Source organism: Mauremys mutica, chromosome 1 (assembly GCF_020497125.1).
Source record: "Mauremys mutica isolate MM-2020 ecotype Southern chromosome 1, ASM2049712v1, whole genome shotgun sequence".
NCBI classification, from domain to species: Eukaryota; Metazoa; Chordata; order Testudines; family Geoemydidae; genus Mauremys; species Mauremys mutica.
The window spans coordinates 44,894,190-44,915,607 of NC_059072.1; the positions used below are offsets into that span (position 1 = coordinate 44,894,190).

At 37.5% G+C, this 21,418-nt stretch overlaps 1 protein-coding gene across 3 annotated transcripts in view; it reads right to left on the minus strand.

Moving 5' to 3' along the window:
- Window positions 1-6,553: 6,553 nt before the first annotated feature.
- ING3 (inhibitor of growth family member 3) overlaps window positions 6,554-21,418 on the minus strand; it is a 31,053-nt gene continuing 16,188 nt past the window's right edge. For all 3 annotated transcript variants that reach the window (XM_045001818.1, XM_045001819.1, XM_045001820.1), the window contains 9 exons: window positions 21,195-21,260; window positions 20,160-20,256; window positions 17,503-17,574; window positions 17,024-17,143; window positions 12,766-12,923; window positions 12,231-12,421; window positions 10,553-10,745; window positions 9,005-9,043; window positions 6,554-7,490 (listed from right to left, as the gene is read on the minus strand). In XM_045001818.1, coding sequence (XP_044857753.1) covers window positions 7,374-7,490; window positions 9,005-9,043; window positions 10,553-10,745; window positions 12,231-12,421; window positions 12,766-12,923; window positions 17,024-17,143; window positions 17,503-17,574; window positions 20,160-20,256; window positions 21,195-21,260 — 1,053 coding nt within the window. In that variant the 3' untranslated portion in view covers window positions 6,554-7,373. The remainder of the gene's footprint in view (window positions 7,491-9,004; window positions 9,044-10,552; window positions 10,746-12,230; window positions 12,422-12,765; window positions 12,924-17,023; window positions 17,144-17,502; window positions 17,575-20,159; window positions 20,257-21,194; window positions 21,261-21,418) is intronic.

Sequence of the window (21,418 nt, forward strand, 5' to 3'; positions counted from 1 at the left end):
ACATGCCTGACTACCCAGCTATTGAACCTGGCTGGGAGAAAACAGACTGAAAGCTGAAAGGATGGGAGGGATGTGATGCTGAACTGCAGAGATAATACTTGCAAGGAAGTTGAACATTAAGTTGTCAGTGGGTGATCTTAGTCAGTTTGATTGAATGGGTCATGTGTAAAGTTGTCATTCAAGGCAAGTCTCTTTTGATCAAACAATGTCTAAGAGATGTATATCAAGGTTGGTGGGCCTAAAACATATCCTACCTTCTTTTTCTCCATTTAATACTTAGTTTTAAAATACGTGGAATTGAAAATGTTAATAGAACCGTTTTATGGGTTGTATTACTATTATTTCTACTGTGGAAGCATTTAATAGCTCCATGCACTACTTCCTGTACAAACACAGAGTCATATGTTCTGCAAAGGCTTCTTTTGCAAAATACTGAAATATGGGCAAATGTGACTGTCATGGTCTACACCCTCACTTGAAACTGGGGGGTTTCAAAGTGAGGACCAGCATGTATTCCCCCACCCTAAAATCCTAGGGTAGGTCTCCTTCGCTGCCACCAGTCAGGTTAAAGTGTCTGACACACTGCCTGTCCCCCAAGCTTCCCCTGGGGAACCCAGATTCAAACCCCTTGAATCTCTACACACAGGGAAGCAGCCCACTTCCCCCCTCTCTCTCTCCTAGCAACTTTGGAGAGATATACACCGAGTCAAATCCTTGACTCAACACAAAGAGGGACTCACTTCCCCCCTCCCCTTCCCTAGTCCTGGAAAGAGATACCTGATTCAAACTGCTTGAATCAAACCCAGGAGGAACTGTCTCTTCCCCCCTCCCCTTCCCCTGAATTTCCACAAGAGAAGGAATTAACCAAGTCCAAAGAAAAGAAAAGAATTTATTAAGAGAACAAAAAGAAAATACAGAATCTCTATGAGCCCAAGCTGGACACTCATAGGGGATAACCTTATCAATCTCTGGAGAGAATCCCCCCTCCCCCTTTTCTCAGTAAAAGCAATATCAGCAAACAGGAATAAAGCATTTCCTTTAGCAAACACACAATTGCAAATATAGAAATCAAATCATAAGACTAATTCGCCTTTCTAATTAATACTCACTATTAATTAGTAGAAACTACTCCAGGAGAACTTGGAGACATGACTGGTCTCTTTTAGATCCAAAAAGAGAACCTGAGACAAACAAAGAAAACACAGACAAAAGCTTCCCTCCACAGAGATTTGAAAAAATCTTATCTCTGATTGGTCCTCTGGTCAGCTGGTCATCAGGTACTGCATGTTAACCCTTTACAGGTAAAAGAGACCTTAACCCTGATCTGTTTATTTATGACAGTGACCTTTAAAGGATCCCTTTACAATACATTATGATGAATTTTTATTCACAAATTAGATGAACAGACTTGTTTTGGTTTTAATTTGGTATTAATCTTGACTGATCGGATTTCACAGTAATGCTTTTTAAAAGTTTACATTAAAAGAAGCATATTGAAGCAGAGAGAAAAAACAAATGAAACCAGATGTTGACAATCACATGAGTAGTTGTATGTACATGTGGGACGTGGAAGATATTTTTATTTTAAGTTTTTAAGAAAAGAGTTAAGAGCCCATTTAAAGTCCTCCAGCTGTTAGATAGCAAGGTATGAAATCTGTTCCATGGTATGTTTTAGAATGATCTGCTGCAGTTAAACAACTAGAATATGTTTTCCCCTCATCAAAATAAAATTTGCAGGCTTACATTTAAACACAACAGGAAGAACATTTAGAATCCTTTCTTTAAATTGTTCATTATTCTGCTCCTCAACTCCTTCACTCTCAACAGAAGTTCCCATCACATACCTTTCAGCCACTTGGTAGAAATGTTAAAGTAAAGAGTAGTAAATAGATGAGTGTTAGGAAAGTGTTTTAAAGATGGAAAGCACGATAGACATGCTAAATGTTGCACATATGTGGGGGAACCCACCATAACATTTTTCAGGTTTTTCCAAATGTATGTGTACTGAGAGAGGAATGAGGGAGCTCATTGAATGTTGAGATTCCTTATGTAAAATATCACTTGTACATTTTCATAGCCCATATTTTACATGCTTGGCTTAAAGCATTGCAAGAACTAACAAAAATAATACATAGCAGGAAGGGCTGGATAGCACTGAATGAAGAAATTAATCTCTCAAAAGATAATCAGTACATTTGGAATAAGTACTTTCATTCGCAAAAAAACAGCACATCTGGAAGTACTCTAAGGAAATACCTACACAAAACAGTTATCACACAAAGCAAGTAAGGCTCAATAGTAATTTTAGATTTCCCCTTAAACATAAATATCTCCTATATTAGCTTGTATTTTCTCCTGATTCCTCTCCCCATACAATATGTGGTATACAGTAAGAAAAATCCATTTGAAATTAAAAGGATATACAACCATTTGTAGGTAACATATGTGGCTCACATTGCCAGCTGAAATCTACCTTTTCTACACAGGTTCTCATGGTAAAAAATAGTCAATAATAGTTTATTCAACAGTTGACAAATGGATCAAATAATTTGGCCATCTATAGAATGCATTCACTTTAAAAGCTATAGAAGATTATTCAGCCATCTACAGCTCTGCTTGAGTAATTCAATAAATTATTTATGAATAATTTAGTTAAGAATACCACCTCCAGATAAATTAACCACAACAAATAGAATGGTAGTAACTCTGCCCCATTTTTACCAGACAGAATAATCATTAAGTCCTTGGTTTAGTTAAACATGAGTTATATATATATATATATGATTCACATTTATTTTAAAAGGAAATTAATTTCTCAATTACATACATAGCGAGGCTTGGTGAAATTGCATTGAAATAAATAGCAACACACTCACTGAGATCCTAGGCCCAGAATTTCACCCTTGGAGGCAATTTAAAATTGCCTTTACATTGTACCTCATATTTTTTACTCATCTGCATGTGTGTGAAGGGGTCAAAAATAGTTATTCACATTTCTACAGAAGAAAGTTGAGTGATCTATTGCTCAGGAAAGATATGTTTTCTGGTGATGTCATAAATAACAATAGCATTCAGTAGTAAACATCTGTATGGGAACATTAAAAAGGAGTGTAAGTAATGTAAAGTGTATCCACAAGAAAAACAAGCAAGAGTTTAGTTGAACAAGAGTATATGTATTTCAACAATTAGACCTATTGCATTACATATTTTTGTTAAGAGCACCATGACATACTCTTCAGAGTACACTTCTTTAATGAAGCGTGTTTTACTTCTGCCAGTTAATCTGACTGGCTATTTTTAATACTATTTTGATAGGAATGTGTATTTTGTTAAATGTGTATTAGGGCTTGCCTACATTACTGGCTGGATCGACGGGCAGCACTTGATCCAGCAGGGGTTGATTTATCGCATCTAGTCTAGACGTGATAAATCAACCGCCGAGTGCTCCGGTAATCCACCAGGGCGAGAGGTGCAGGCGGAGTCTATGGGAGAGCATCAGCCATCGACTTACCACAGTGAAGACACCGTGGTAAGTAGATCTAAGTACGTCAACTTCAGCTACGTTATTCACGTAGCTGAAGTTGCGTAACTTAGTTCGATCCCCTCCCCCCGACAGTGTAGACCAGGCCTTACATCGTTGGAAATCTTTAAAAAAAAAGGGAGGGTATTGTTTCCAGCACTCAGAACTTTTTAGAGTATAAGGCCCAAATATTTGGTTTTCTCAAAGATTGTATGAGAGACAATGAAGTTTATTAAAAACAGCTATTGATTTAAACACTGACTTATAGTTTGCAGGCTGTTGTGTACTTAGATTGTGCAAGTACATAAACCATCGCTATACTTTTTTTTTTTATAAATTCTGTTTAGTTTTAATGTGTTAGTGACAAAGAAATTTAAAAAATAAACTTAAGCTAATATAATTAGTAAACTGTTAAAACAATAGATTTACAATGAAAAGCTCAAATCTAACATTTGAAGGAGCAATATACAGAGGCAATTTACTGTTCCGGAACATAAAGCATGTTGAATACAAGAACAAATCTGAAAGTAACCAAGCACACTTCTGGATTGTTAACTTTCAGATCCTCAAACAGATTGTCTCTCAGATAAAGAGAGGAGATATAGAAAGAAAAGTTAGGGCTTGTCTGCACAAGTTATACAGGTATAAGGTAAGGTGTTAATTTAAACTGCTATAGCTATACTGGTAGAATTCCCTGTGTAGGCATTTATTCCAATATACAGTGCCCTTTTTCTAGTTTAGCTTACACTGTTTTGGAAGTTTATGTTTAAGCAGTGGAGATATGTCTGCAGGTTTTGCATCTGGTTGCTCTTGCAGGCTCTTGTGTTGGTGTGTCCTTGTCATTGGGGAGCTTGCGTCTGTTGATACAATTGGAGAGGATGGGGGGTTGTTTGAATGCCAGAAGAGGGTTTTCAAGGAAGATTTCTTTCAGGATGGGGTCCCCATCAAGTATGGGTTGTTGTAGTTTGACAATACCCCATATGGGGTCCTGTGTGGGATAGTAGGGGACAACTGGGGGTGTGCGATCAGAGAGGGTTTTATTTCTATATTGAAGTAGGTTCTCTCGGGGTAACTGGGTGGCCCATTCCATGATGCGATCTGCCTCTCTGGTGGAGCGTCCTTGTTTGGTGAAGGCAGTTCTCAGTGTGTAACAGTGTATATCCTGGGCTCTCTCCTCGGAGCCTATTTTATGGTATCTGACTGCCTGGCTGTAGATGATTTCTTGGGGTGTTGGCGTAGTTACTGGATTTATGAAGGTAGGTGTGGTGATCCGTGGGTTTCTTGTATATAGTGGTTTGCTGTTTTCGTCAGACCCCAGTGGTGGTGAGTGGAACATGCACACATATAGTGTGTGTGCTTGCAAAATTAGTACCGGTAATTAAATCCTGAATTAGTAATTTCATGTAAAGATCAGGATTATGGAAATTAGTGTCACACACCAACCTCTATTGAGAATCATCGTCACCCTTCAAACATTCCAGGCAGCTTGCTCAAATTAGGCAGAAAGTGAGGATTCCAGAAAGAGAAGCCAATTCACAATCAATGTAACATGAACAATTACCTCCTTGAAAAAAATGGAAAAACAAGTGCGGGGAGAAAAACCTCAAAAGGGTAACCTCTACATTCTGAGGAGAGGCAGACAGGCAGGCAATTGAGATCCTGCAAGATATCTGCAGAGAGATAACCCAAGTTACTTTGCAGTTCTCTAAAGAGACCACCTGGGCAGGATTTTCACCCCCTGAGAGCAAGCAAATCAAAATATATCCCCGCACAGGGCCGTCCCTAGCTATTCTGGGGCCCTACGCAGCCCCTCACAGCATGGCTAGGGCTGGGTTGCTGCACTTCCCGCCACCCGTGACTGCAGGCCCGGCCCTGCCGTAGTCCTCAGGGGAGTGGGGGTGGGGCGGGGCTGGGGCAGAGCAGGGGCAAGGGCTTTGAGGAAGAGGCAGGGCTGGGGTGAAGCAGGGGCTGGAGCAGCATGGTGATCCAAGTTTCCTGGTGCCCTACGCAGCTGTGTACTTTGCGTATGGGTAAGGACGGCCCTGTCCCCACACCTTCATGAGTAAAACCTGCAGTGCCAAAAGTGAAGTGTTTTGTCTGTTATTTATATATAAAATATAATATAATGAAGAGGAGAAGGATACATATTGTAAGCTCTTTGGAACGGGCACCATCTTTTTGTTATGTATTTGTACAGGGCCCAGCACAATGGGGACCTGATCCACGTTGCTACTGCACTACAAATAATAACCAATGATCCTACAAATTCAGGCTGAAAAACACAATATTCAAGCCTGCACAAAGTCCCCATGCAAGTATGGAATATCCCAATGTAAAACACACACCTCTTCTGGAGATGGGAGTTTTGAGGGGCTTATAATCACATTTTCTATTTTTGTGTTTTTCTCTTCCCTGCTGCTGCATGAAAGAACAAAAGAGAAAATTGCCTGTAAAAGGAAATATGTTAACTATGTTGAAAGTAAACAATTGGACACAAATACAGACATTTTCTCTTTCAGTTATGTCTCTTAGGTAAAGAACTTTTTTGACAGAGTATGATTATTAAATTCAGCAATGAGTTTCTGTACTGCTTCTCCAAGAGGCATAGCACAGAACTTCTAGTCCAGAGGGAGGTGGGGCTATTGTAGTTTTAAGCCATCTGTGGTCTCTCAATCCTGAACTGACACAATCCCTGGAAATCTGTCTAAGTTACAGCAGCCTCCTAGGCTTCTCTACGTGTTGAAGTGCTGCCTGGACCCGGAATCTTCACAGTGTTATGTGCTGTGCCCCTGCTCCTGATACTTCCCTCCCATCTCCAGCCACGCCCCCATGACACTCTCACCTCAAATGCTTAAGTCATATGGCCAAATACTGTAATGCTTATGTTCCAATCCACAGAAAGAAGTCCTCTTTATAGGCTCATCTTACCTATGATGGAATTTGGAGGAAGGATAACTCCTTCAACTAGGCTTTTGGGGCTGTATGTGAAGGAATGGCTTATATAAATTATATTCTTCAAAGACAGAGTGAGAGTGACATTAATTCTGAGGTTTTATTCTTTTCCAACAAAGTATGCAAAGCATCAATATCAACATCTGAGTTTCTTGTTTTGTTTTTTTTAAATTTTAACACCTAATACAATTCCAATTTAAAGGATTACTTGCACAAAAAAATAAACACATTTGGTATAAAAAATTTATCACTTTAACACCCTTGTTCTTATGATCTGCACCCCATTCGGTGCAGAGACATATAAAGACTAATGGCACAAATTTGTTTTTACTCTACAGGAGTTTGTTTTTATGTACCCAAGTACTCTAGAGGACACCAGCCCGCTTTATACAAGAACCATTTTCTTCAGCCTGCTGAATTTAGTTTCACAAAGAAACAAAGCTATAAAGGCATTATAAAAACAACTGCCTTATATTCTTTAGATACACTGACTTTTTGCACCATTTATATACATACTGTTATATAACAGCTCTTGAGTACAGTACATGCAGCAGAATATGCCTGTTGAATATAAAACATACATTTAAAATCTTTTCTTGTTAGAATTCTTTGAAGACTGAATTATTGTAGAATGCCCACTGCTCTGAGAAAATGGTTTGAGAGTACAAATGTCTGCATATGTTGGCCACTGGAAGAATCCAAGGCGAACAGGAATAATATTTATAGCACATCAGTAGTGCATAAATAATTTACTTACAATATTAAAACACAACTAGCAAAACTAATAGTTCAAGATCTTATGATTGCTATATTAATCCTTCTTTAAGTGGTTGCAAAATGTGATTTGTTAAAGTCCTCTATAAAATCTTTAGGATGTCATTTGTTTTCCAAATGAAGAAACTTATTTATGTCTACTGCCTCTTCTCTTCATTGCAGCAGTACACTGTGGACAGTACCATTTCCCTTTTGGTGCCTCTGTCAATCCAACACAGCCATAATGGAACCACTCTATTGGACACTATAAAACAAATATACAGAAAAAGTTTTATTGCGCCTGTGGCAAGAAATGGATATTACAAAGTATGAAAATGGAATCGGCAAAATGACATCCTGTCCTTCACATAAAGTTACTAGTGACAATAAGAAGGGCAAAAACAAGAGAGATGAATGAAAAAACTTCACTTCCTATAATAAGTACAGAAGATGATAGAAAATTTGAACCATCACACCTGGACCCATGCACCAAGAAAAAGGTAAAAATTTAAACCATGATTAGAAAGTGCATTTTAAACAATCAAGCTACATGTTAAAGCATGGTAGAAATTATATGATTTATCACCTTTTATAAAGGCCTGGGGAGTAAATTAGATATCTTAGCTTTAAGAACAAATAGTTAAACTTGGATAGCCCGCATGACATCAACAAGTAAAATAGCACTATGCTAGAATGATATAAGATGAGTTGTTTAAATATGTAGAATCTGACAACTCCTAAGAGGAACTAATACAAAAACACAGTAAAAAAAGGAGTACACAGAGACTGAACTGGCATACACATTTACTGATATTATACATTTAAAAAAACAAGCACATTGAATTTCTACTTATGTCTGACCCTATGTCCACGTGGCCGTGCAGTTCGGACTATTGGGGTGTAAACTGCAGTGTAAACTAGCATGCTGTGCTGTAACTCCACCACGTGGATGCTGCGGGTGAGAACTGGAAGATATCTAGTTTGCATTAATGTAGTCCTCTTTAAAGAGCACTACATGAACTGGTAACTCTTACTTCATGCCTGCGGCATCCACATGGGAGAGTTACAGTACAGCATGCTAGCACGGGCTGCAATTCACAACCCTGAAGTCCAAATTGCGGGCCATGTAGACTATCCTTTACATTGTGATCAAACATCTCGTTCACATTGCTTTTATATTACCTCTGAATTTGCACTATTACCTGCCTCAATTTCTACTGTGCTAATCTCTTGATTTTGCTTTATTTATTCTTGAACCGCTGAGCTCTCTGGCATAGTTGCTCTGGTTGTCACTTGTATTAAGTGTCAGAATGCTCAATGAGACACAGTGGAGCAGCATGAAATACAAGTGGTAGCAAGAGTGAAGTAGCCAAGTGTGCAATCTCTATACACACACACACACACACACACACACACACACACACCCCTGCTTACCAAACTTCTACTGGACCAAGAAGCAAACCATGGAGAACATGAGCCACATGGAATGCAGACTAGAACTTGCGTTCTGGTCACTGGCTGCTACAAGTTCCATCACAAGTGCCTTTCAAGAAGTTTTGCTGGTTCTTCCTCTCCTGCACGCAATTTTTTTCTTTTCCAAAACATATTCTTGAAAAATTACTGAGAGTTTTATCAGTTTTCATTTTAAACTGAAAACTGGAATATACAAGTCATTTTAGCCAGAGGGAAAAAACTAATATAAACTACTTCCAGTGCATGTGCACAATAGAAAACAAAACAAATTCTCATCCCCCAAGTCTTTAGCATTTTGCTACTTACATCTTGGTTATCGCAGCCCACCATTTCACCATAGGACACCTAGTTCAAGGATAAAATTCAAGCTATTAATATAGTAAATAATCAGCCTCTTCAATTACTGAATAATTCTATGGTAGTTTTCCTATATAAGCTCTGTAATAAACAACAACAGGATACTGACAACCTATATGTTGCAATGACATTTATTTTCAACACTAGATTATTTAAAAGAGAAATAAATATTGATGTCCAATTTGCTTGTCTTTATGCAAAAAGACAGTGAAGTTCGTGCATGTCGCAAGTTGGACATGAAAGGCCAGCACTCAGTGCTGAGCGCTTCTAACATCTGCCTGAAACCTCAATAACGTCCATTCCACATTTGTTTATGATCAGTTTCCACTTTCAGATTCAAGAATTTCAAACAGTACCAAATGGCACACTTCTTTAAAAGAAAACAAAACACAAACAACCAATAGAAACACAACCACATGTTTTCATTGGAATTTATAAAATTTTAGATGCATAACTATTAATCTTAGGTTGTATAAAAACTTACTTCTCTGAAATACAAATATGCTTGGACCATTTTCCCAGTTCTACCTCCCCAACTTTCCCTCTTATTTTAAATAATAATGGACTTCTCAATCTTGTAGAAATCATCCAAAAACCTGAAAACAAAACTGATCTAATATAAGGGAAATTTACCTATACAAATTGCTTAATATTCCTAACTGGTAAACAAAGTGTGTTTAAACGAGTTCAGCATGTAAAATTAAGTGCATCCCTATAAAAAAGGGGGATGTGCGCCTTGTAAAAAGGCAGCTTGACCAAATTTTTGATGTAGCCATTAGCAAAGCATCTAGAGAGCTTCACACATGAGAACAGTCACAGAATAATATTTATTAGCAGTAAATAGTAGTGATTCAGTAGTCAACTCCATTATTCATGTCACTTACGAGTGTATATTGACAGCATTCTAGCCCTGGAATTCTTAACTGTTTCAGAAGCATAAAAGAAAAATTACCCAAAAGCTACCTATCCACAATATCTTCAGAACCCATCAAAGTAGATGCCTACAGTGCCTATGGGGATGACTAAAAGCAACTGAAAAAAAAGGGGATAGGTTTTAAAATTTGGTCCTTGTATGCTTGAATATATCTGACATCTCGAAGTACTACATGGCCATTACTAATTACCTAACATCATTGTGATTTAGTTTATACTTTTTTTCCTGACAACCTGAAGCAGGCGTAAACTAATATTGGCTATTCCAAATAAGCAGTACCTACATATCCTCAGTTGCACTTTGGTTTTGTTTTAATTATAGTATACAATATGATTTTGGGCAACATAGAACAAATATGTATACATTGTACTTTTAAAATAACAACCAAACACACAAAGTGATACAAAGAGCTGAACTGAGCTGAGATCCATCAATTAACTGAAACTATACAAGTTTCACACTTTACAAACTAACATTTATGGGCTGAAAGGCTGAATTATAGTGAAGCAGCGCATCTGTTGAGGAGCTGCTGAGTTTAAGACTCGTATATACAGAGCACTTACCTGATTACAAATGCAGTAACGTGGCTCATTTGGATCATAGGTCCAATCAACTTGGTTGTTAGAATCAGACTCTGGTATTGCTGCTGTTTGCTGAGATAGTTCTTGTGCTAAAGCAGACGACGAAGAACATGACGACAGAGATGAAGATGATGACGATGATGAGGACTGCTGGCTTGAAGACTTGTTGTTGTTTCTGAAAAATGAATAAATATACTAAATACTTTCTGAAGTAAGACCTGTTCACTCTACTGCCAACTCAATGAAATATGAGGAAACAAGGCTCAGGAGAGTGCTGGAAAGAATCTTTGATGAGGTGCCCACATGCTATAGTAATCAAGTGTCATTCTCGAACAGATTGTATTCAGCAAGTAGTGTGAGTTCAGATGGATATGTTGCTTCTCTTTGCCAGAGAATAAGAGCGACTTTGTATTCTGGTATCCTTACAAGATGGGGGCCAATTATTCCAACTGATAGAATTTAACGTGTTAAAGCCGCTCAATACAACTGACTCATACTTCACAATCATTGCACCAATGGCCTTCATAGGTCAATGTAAACAATACACATTGTTAATACACAAGTAACCAATGAAATAAATGGGAATTTGTATATAAATTAATCTATATTGCACATATAATCTGTAACAAACAGCTGCTTTTTGAATAGTCATCTTTACATCCATTCCCCTGAAATAAAACCAACATTCTACAACAAGCAGAAAAGCGATCTTTGTAAGCTATCTGAAGATAAGAAAAGCTGCTACTTAGACTGAGAATTGTAAACTGAGCAATACTTGTCTGCTAACTCATTCCAAGGCACACCACAAAAAGAGAATTGCAATGTCAAAAGAAAACAAATTTAGCAGAGAGCATGTTTAGGTACAAGTTAACAAACAGCCTGAACTACCAAGATCTCATTTTAACTCACCCATGATATGGGACCCCTGGTTCAATTCCCCCAGCTGCCTGATTGAAGAAGGGATTTAAACATGGGTTTCCCACCTCTCAGGTGAGTGCCTTAACCACTGGACTGTAGAATCACTCTCACTCGCTCCCTGTCCAAATACTTATTTAAATATTCATAAATAGTGGAACAGCTTCAACAGGAGAGACTGAGAAAGGCCCACACCAGAATGTCCCATAGTCCAATGATTAGAGTACTCACTGGGTAGATGGCAAACATGTTCAAATCCATTCTCATCAAGCAGAGGGAGGAACTGAACTGGGGTCTCCTAAATCTCAGGTGAATTCCCAAACCATTGGGCTAAATATTATAAAAGGGAAGTGCTGCTCCTTCTGCCCCCCACATCCCCTGGTCGTTTTACGTGGAGTTAGGTGTGCTTTGAGAATGCTCCACAGGTGAGACATGCCTATCTTCACCTGATTTAAGGATAGCACTGAGGCTTAGGCATTATATAGGTGCCTGGGCACCTAAACTGAGGCATTGTGCACATGCACAGTGGCTGAAACTAGGCAGTTGAGAACTTCTACAGTGAAAAGTTTAGGCATTTTAGGCATCTCCAGCGCTAAGCAGCAGCTGAACAGGGGTTTTGTCAGACATGCCAAAATTTAGGTATCTAAGTCCTTTCTGGATCTGGGCCCTACATTTTAGTATTCTCCCCCCATTATCTGAACTGATGGATAACATGCTAAACATAGCTGAACAAAATAGAACATACTTGCTTTTTCGACCACTCCGTGAATCTGTGGTTGATGAACTTAATGTTTGTGTTAATGTAGATGCCAGAGCTGATGATGAATATCCAGTTGAGTCTCTGGATAATGAAAATTCTCTCCCAAGTTGAAAGTCATTGTTCTTAAAGGCTTCATAGCTGGCCTTTAAGCTGGATGTTCTTCTTCCTTCCTTCATCTAAAGGAAACACTGATATTAGAAAAAAAGGATACTATACAGGTCCTATAGACCTATAGAAATCACCATGCTATGAACTACTAGCTGTGCAAATATTTTATTTAAATGATAGCTACTATCCAGTTTACATCATGGTACAAACAGCCTAATGAGAAAAAGCCCACACCAAACCCCCCTTTCCTGCAAGTCTTATGTCATGAAACCACAACATAAAGAGAAGCATAACATTATGAGAAGTCAACTGAAAAAGTGATCATGAGAATTCAAATCAAATAAAAGAATAAGCCTTTCTCCATTGGATTGGATGGCAACTTCCTTAAGATATTTTATGGGGAGGTTGTTACCTGTGCTGTGGCTTGCACTGCTTGAGCTGCTGCCATGGTAATAGCACCAGCTCCAGATCCTGAAGATAATGAGCCCAGGTTATATGATGCCAGTGGCTGAGAAGAGTTTGCATTGTATGCATTGTTGGAAGAGGATGATGAATTACTGTTTCGACACCCTGGATGAACAAAACACCTTTTATGAAATTTAAAGTGAAACTAAAAATAGCTTTACATTTAGTAAGCAGAAAAAGTTACATATAACAACCAAAGATTAGAAACTTCTCTTAACTTATAACAATGCTACAGGAAGGGCTGGTCATGGCACATTGATTATTACTGCCATGCACAACAGCCTGTTTGATTTACCATCTTTGTTTACCCCCTCACTGCATATCAGGATAATGTGGTCTTGTGGAAAGGATTGTGCCTTATGTCAATCCTCACTAATCTCTCCAGTTAAGAAGCAGCGGCTGCTCTGTAATCTGAGTGCAGTCCAGTCTTTTGGTTGCAATTTTGAAGGCTACAGTACACATCCTCAGAAAAGTGCTATTTAACAGAATAGGTTGCGGGGGGGGGGGGGGGAGGAGAGTGGCACTATATGTGAAAGAAAATGTAGAATCAAATGAAGTAAAACTCTTAAGTGAATCCACACGTTCCATAGAATCTCTATGGACAGAAATTTCATGCTCTAATAAGAATATAACATTAGGGATCTATTATCGACCACCTGACCAGGACAGTGATAGTGATGATGAAATGCTAAGGGAAATTAGAGAGGCTATCAAAATTAAGAACTCAATAATAGTGGGGGATTTCAATTATCCTCACATTGACTGGGAACATTTCACTTCAGGACGAAATGAAGAGATAAAATTTCTCGATACTTTAAATGACTGCTTCATGGAGCAGCTGGTACGGGAACCCACAAGAGGAGAGGCAACTCTAGATTTAATCCTGAGTGGAGCACAGGAGCTGGTCCAAGTGGTAGCTATAACAGGACTGCTTGGAAATAGTGACCATAATACAATAGCATTCAACATCCCTGTGGTGGGAAGAACATCTCAACTGTGGCATTTAATTTCAAAAGGGGGAACTAAGCAAAAATGAGGGGGTTAGTTAAACAAAAGTTAAAAGCTACAGTGACTAAAGTGAAATCCCTGCAAGCTGCATGGGTGCTATTTAAAGACACCATAATAGAGGTCCAACTTCAATATATACCCCAAATTAAAAAACACAGTAAAAGAACTAAAAAAGAGCCACCGTGGCTTAACAACCATGTAAAAGAAGCAGTGAGAGATAAAAGACTTCCTTTAAAAAGTGGAAGTCAAATCCTAGTGAGGCAAATAGAAAGGAGCATAAACACTGCCAAATTAAGTGCAAGAGTGTAATAAGAAAAGCCAAACAGGAGTTTGAAGAACGGCTAGCCAAAAACTCCAAAGGTAATAACAAAATGTTTTTTAAGTACATCAGAAGCAGGAAGTCTGCTAAACAACCAGTGGGGCCCCTTGATGATCGAGATAGAAAAGGAGCGCTTAAAGACGATAAAGTAATTGCGGAGAAACTAAATGGATTCTTTGCTTCAGTCTTCATGGCTGAGGATTTTAGGGAGATTCCCAAACCTGAGCCGGCTTTTGTAGGTGACAAATCTGAGGAACTGTCACAGATTGAAGTGTCACTAGGAGGTGGTTTTGGAATTAATTGATAAACTCAACATTAACAAGTCACCAGAACCAGATGGCATTCACCCAAGAGTTCTGAAAGAACTCAAATGTGAAGTTGCAGAACTATTAACTAAGGTTTGTAACTTGTCCTTTAAATCGGCTTCTGTACCCAATGACTGGAAGTTAGCTAATGTAACACCAATATTTAAAAAGGGCTCTAGAGGTGATCCCATCAATTTCAGACCGGTAAGTCTAACATCGGTACCGGGCAAATTAGTTGAAACAATAGTAAAGAATAAAATTGTCAGACACATAGAAAAACAAACTGTTGAGCAATAGTCAACATGGTTTCTGTAAAGGGAAATCGTGCCTTACTAATCTATTAGAGTTCTTTGAAGGGGTCAACAAACATGTGGACAAGGGGGATCCGGTGGACATAGTGTACTTAGATTTCCAGAAAGCCTTTGACAAGGTCCCTCACCAAAGGCTCTTACGTAAATTAAGCTGTCATGAGATAAAAGGGAAAGTCCTTTCATGGATTGAAAACTGGTTAAAAGACAGGGAACAAAGGGTAGGAATTAATGGTAAATTCTCAGAATGGAGAGGGGTAACTAGTGGTGTTCCCCAAGGGTCAGTCCTCGGACCAATCCTATTCAACTTATTCATAAATGATCTGGAGAAAGGGGTAAACAGTGAGGTGGCAATGTTTGCAGATGATACTAAACTGTTCAAGATAGTTAAGACCAAAGCAGACTGTGAAGAACTTCAAAAAGATCTCACAAAACTAAGTGATTGGGCAACAAAATGGCAAATGAAATTTAATGTGGATAAATGTAAAGTAATGAACATTGGAAAAAATAACCTCAACTATACATACAATATGATGGGGGCTAATTTAGCTATAACGAGTCAGGAAAAAGATCCTGGAGTCATCGTGGATAGTTCTCTGAAGATGTCCACACAGTGTGCAGAGGCAGTCAAAAAAGCAAACAGGATGTTAGGAATCATTAAAAAGGGGACAGAGAATAAGACTGAGAATATATTATTGCCCTTATATAAATCGATGGTATGCCCACATCTCGAATACTGCGTACAGATGTGGTCTCATCTCAAAAAAGATATACTAGCACTATAAAAGGTTCAGAAAAGGGCAACTAAAATGATTAGGGGTTTGGAGAGGGTCCCATATGAGGAAAGATTAAAGAGGCTAGGATTCTTCAACTTGGTAAAAGGAGACTAAGGGGGGGATATGATTGAGGTATATAAAATCATGAGTGATGTGGAGAAAGTGGATAAAGAAAAGTTATTTACTTATTCCCATAATACAAGAACTAGGGGTCACCAAATGAAATTAATAGGCAGCAGGTTTAAAACAAATACAAGGAAGTTCTTCTTCACGCAGCGCACAGTCAACTTGTATAACTCCTTACCTCAGGAGGTTGTGAAGGCTAGGACTATAACAGCGTTTAAAAGGGAACTGGATAAATTCATGGTGGTTAAGTCCATAAATGGTTATTAGCCACAATGGGTAAGGAATCGTGTTCCTAGACTCTGTCTGTTTATCAGAGGGTGGAGATGGATGGCAGGAGGGAGATCACTTGATCGTTGCCTGTTAGGTTCACTCCCTCTGGGGCACCTGGCATTGGCCACTGTTGGCAGACAGGATACTGGGCTAGATGGACCTTTGGTCTGACCCGGTATGGCTGTTCTTATGTTTTTATAATACTACTGTAACAACCATACCATTCTTAAAAGCAAAATACATCATATATCCAAGAAGATAAGGACTAGAACTATAACACAATACCTGATTGCAGCTGTGAATTAATCGCTTTGTAAAGAAAGTGCAGTTTCCTAATATTTAGCTACCATACACTTTACCAAAAGTAGCAGGGCATTAAAAAAAAGTAATAAATGACCATGAATATGGGACCCTCTCCATATTAAAAATAGCAAAGCACTAAATACTAAAGTTACCAAAAAGAGTTAGAGACACCACAAACCTCACTTACAATTAAGTAAAAGTAGTCTGTATTTACAAATCCACCTCTTTCCCTTGAAATAATGTCACCAAGACCACACAGTTTTCCTACAGCCCATCAGCAGGCTTGATAAGTGTTATTCACAAAACCAGGATCAGTTTACAAGACAACAGAGCTCAAATTAAAGGGGATAAAAGGTAGAAGCAGCAATGAAATTGATCTGATGTTTTGCATATGACTCAAAACAGCTCAGTTAGAGCTTAATTTGATTACTGTGCTGACTCCTCCACCCCAAGAAAAAAGGGACTGTGAATGCACGCATCTTGAAAATGAATAGAAATTCAGAAAAATTTTTGAAGTTACAGTATACATGGTAGCTTCCTTTCCTCTACATTAAAGTATCTGACAATCCAACAAATGGATTGTTTCCTCATTGCTGCTAAATGGCAGGTCTGATCTGCTTCCTAACAGCTGTGGTCCAACCTCCTCCCCACCACTTTGAATGTAAAAATAGTCAAACAATTTTTCCTCAAAGTGAGAAAAAAATATTTTTTGTGAATCAATTATAATTTGAAATTTTTACTGTCCCTCCTCCAAAAGGTATAATAAAATAGAATTTGGCATTTAGATTACCTGGTGTATTTTCTTTAGAGGCATCTGAAGTGAGAGTAGACAAAAGAGCTTCTGATTTAAACTTCTTTTCAGGAACATGATCTGTTGTACTATGGTGAGAAGATGGATTATGCTTTCTTTCTGTATGGAAAAAAACAAACGTAATGTTTACTAGATTTGAAAGTGAATGTAGTACTCAAGAAAGTGAAGAACTCAATAGCCTTGACCATAATCTGGGAAAGAATAAACAGGTACTATAACCATACAGCTCTATTAACTGGACTTCAGTCCCAACAGAAAAACCCTGACATTTCATTCTTGGGCCTCCCTGGAACAAATATTAACACCACTAAGTTGTGCCAAATGCTGGTGGGGTTTCTGAAATGTAGACAAACAAGGGTTATGAGGAGAACTCAGGAAATACCTAATTCTGAACAAAACATTATACATTTGAAATTTTTCACCAACACATGTAGTAAAACTGAATTCCAGAAACTTACTCTCTACTGGAGTGTGTGAATGGGCATGATGGTTATTCACTGGCTGTGATGGTGTATCCAGTTCCAGAGAACCTAATATACAGTTAAAAAAGCAGGACAATTGAAATGCCAACCTCGAAATAATGCAGTGTAGCTAACTTTAATCTTTCAAGTCATCTTCACTTTTAGATATAAAATGCATCTTTAAGAGCTGTACAATACAAAGAATTATTCCACAAAAACAGTTATACTCATTTTAGCCAGGAACCCTAGAGAAGGAGTTGGACTTCAAAGCACTGTCTATGCAGCTATTTTCAGAGCACCAGAACAAGCCCCACGAGCACAAGTCTGTTGATCCAAACGGGGAGGACTTTCCACTCTCTCCAAAATGTTAAATAGACAACCTTCAGTGTCAAGTGAATTTGAGACACCAAGGGACTGATCCAAGCCCACTGAAACCAAAGGGAACCTTTCCACTAACTACAATGAGCTTCAGATCAGGCCTCAGAAGTTGGAAGACTCAGATAAGCCATTTTACTATGCTGTACTTGCTGGTTTGCTCTGAGATAGTTTTATGATAGATCATGGATTTTTTATTTGTGGTAGATTTTTTTTTACCAACAAAAAAAAAGGGGGGGACACCTTAGAAACAATACTTTTCAGCGTGTCCCAGAGGTCTCAATCCATTAAAAACCACTCAAAAGCCAAAATCTCTATTGAACTGGATAAACACTAGGACACAACTGCATTTTTAAGGCAAACCTTCAGCTAGTATCTGCTTTTGGCTGGAAAAGAAAGAAAGGTCCAAAAAAAGGAAGAATTTCCAAGTTCAGGGAATAACTAAAGGATGCAGATCTTATATTTAAGACTCGAAGTTTCTTGTAGCACTAGACTTCAAGGAGGCCACACGATCGAGTGCTAGGGGTGGCTTTATGACAAAGCATGTGGTAAGACAATATACAAAATAAAAAACATTTGAGTGTGTTCAAATGTATGCAATATCATTTTGGATGGGCTGAAACCTATTCATCATATCAATGTTATTACTACTGTAATGCATTTAATTACAGGACAACAGATTAGATTCTGAAAAGTTGTCTAAATAATCCAAGAAAAGAACTATAGTTCAATAATTACTCTACCACTTCCACCACTTTTTTTTTTTTTTTTAAATGTAGATATTTGGGAATGAACACAGCAGTGCTCAGATGATTGAGACAAACCCAATGAATTCATTTTAACAGGACAGGACTAATCATCAAAGGTACATTTTGAGGATATTCTTGGTATGCTAGTATTACTCATGTAATGGACTAGCTCAGTGCTTGCCCTCTTGTGAACACTCAACTATACATCTTTATTCTTTGGTCACTAAAATACTAGAACCTTTGACATTTCATTTTTGAATACGTGGTAAAAAAGTTGAGATATAAAACCTGCCAAAGCACATTTTGATTTCTAAATATTTAATATTCAGTTTTGTCATGAGTAACAGAAAGTTCATCTTTCTGATCCCTCTCTCATCTGACTTAAGTTACTGTCTTACTAGTTCTAGGATTGAAGGAAGCAGATGTTGAATCACTGTTCCACAATTAAAACAGTAATTTTCCTATAAGATTTACTGTAGTTGTATTTAGTCATTTAAGATTTTATACACATTGTCCTACTGCAAGCTAAACAAACAAAACAATTATCTTTTACTGTAACTGTCAAATTGTTTCCCAAAATATATAAAACGGGTTTAGTGTAGTGTTCTTCCTGGAACAATAATTGCTACTATTATACTGTTTGTTAAGCATTTGATTAGCCACAAATCTAGCAAAAAGCATTATGTATCAACATAAAGGATTATGTCCAATCAATGGAAAAAGTAAAGTTACTTGTCCAAAGACAGACTGGCGCTTAAGTTTGATAATCAAAGAAAATTAGAGGGTTTTTCTGTAGCAATAGTTACCCAAGTGCACTCTGTAAAATGCTTTTGGGGTCGTAACAACTTTGAGGAAACCCAGAGAAGAAATTTAGCCAACCAGGCATTTCTTTTAACCACTTCTATTGTCATTCAGCACCCTTTACAAAAATAGACATACTGCTAGTTTTCGTTTTAAACTTTGGGTCACATACACTAGTCAGTCAATGAATCTAGGATTTTATGTACAGGTGAGCAGCTTGTCTGATATGCAGTAAGTAAGTTAACCTCCTCTGGACAAGTGAAGTGTTTGATTGGCTTGAGTTTCTGGACAGTAGAATTTTCTAGAATGATCAGTTTTGTAAAACTTAAATTAACAACACATTTGATTGACACAGCAAATACAAATTTTCAGTTGTACAAGATTATATGTTGTTATAATTATTATTTATGTAGGATTCATATTACCTGATGCATTTAATAGATAATGCCTTAGCTTAACTTGATTTGGACCTAGTTATATAAGAAATAAGCATCTTCTAGTTCTCAGATAACTAAAATAGTAATACAGGAGGAAATGCCTAAGCATATAAAGATGTTTTAAAAAATTAGATACGGTGTGAAACTCTTTTTAAAATATAAGAAACAAAGCATTTAAGTTTAAACTCAAAACAGATCTTGGAAACAAGCAGAAAAACTGCTAATCTTTAGCAAGATCTTCTTTTGACAAACAAAATGTTACTTTCTTCAAAAGATAATGGCGTATACTTACGTCTTTCTAGTATTTCTGTAATCCCAGCATTATCTGCCTCAAGTTCCATTTTAAATTTAGCTAGTTCTTGGTCCAACTTTCTCAAGTGCCGGTCTACCTGTTTTAAAGCAGATCAATGATGACCTCCAAAACTTGAAATTGTTTAACAGTGATAAAACTCTACAACCCTTCAGAGAATTTAAAAGTTTTGAATATTTAATGGGATACATTAGAAGAATGAAGTTTGATAGACTTCAGTGATGTAGCAACTTACAAGAGGAATCTGCATAATACAGTGCCTTAGAAAAAAAACACTGCACTTAAAAACTGTCTTCCATCTGTAATCAAACAGGAGAACTAACAATGTATGTCACTATATTAGCAGATTAAAGCTATTTTACCAATTATCAACTCACCAAGATAGTTTAAAATTATAAATCCATTAACAAAACAGCAAAGAGAACGGCAGAGAAGAAATCATTAAGTGCCTTTGTAACATATTGTACAGGTTTTCAGTTTGCTTATTTTTGTACCCCATGAGATATATAATAAGCATATTTAAGACTCTGCCAGCCCACACAACACATTAAAAAGGCACTTATCTGATTTATCCTCATCTTCCCCATATTATTCTGTTAATGGAGTTAGGATCTTAAATTATTTTGTATTTAAAGAGTATAAGTTCAACATTACAGCCATAATTAAAGGTTTGTCATGTGCACACATGCAATGAAAATTCACTGATGCATTTCCAAAAAAGAGCAAGAGAGAGCGAGCGCAAGACAGTCCACCATTCACCCACACCACTATACTTTTTGCATAAAGCAGAACAAAACATTTTAAATGAAGTGGAAACATGGATGTTTAAGTTGTAACTGTGACTTTCACTTTTTAAAACAAGTTGAGTTTACCTTTCATACGTTACTATAGTAACAACTTTTTTCTTAATACTTCTGTAATGTGCAGGCAAGCTAATAAAAGGGTTCCCCATATGACAAAGTTTACATTTCCTTAAGACAAATCATGCTATTCACTTTAATCCCTTTGTTTACTTACCAAGTCATAAATCTGATTTGCCAATTGTACTTTCTCATCTGCATCTTCCAAAGCTTTATAGTAATCCTGTTAAGAGATTTTTGGTAAAATGATCAAAATAACTTGAGTGGTTCTTCTATGAATAATTACTGAATTCCTCATTTTGATTTATATTTCATAGTGAATTACAAATCCGATGAAATTTACTGCTTAGGCTTTAAAAAATATTCTATAAAGACATGTCT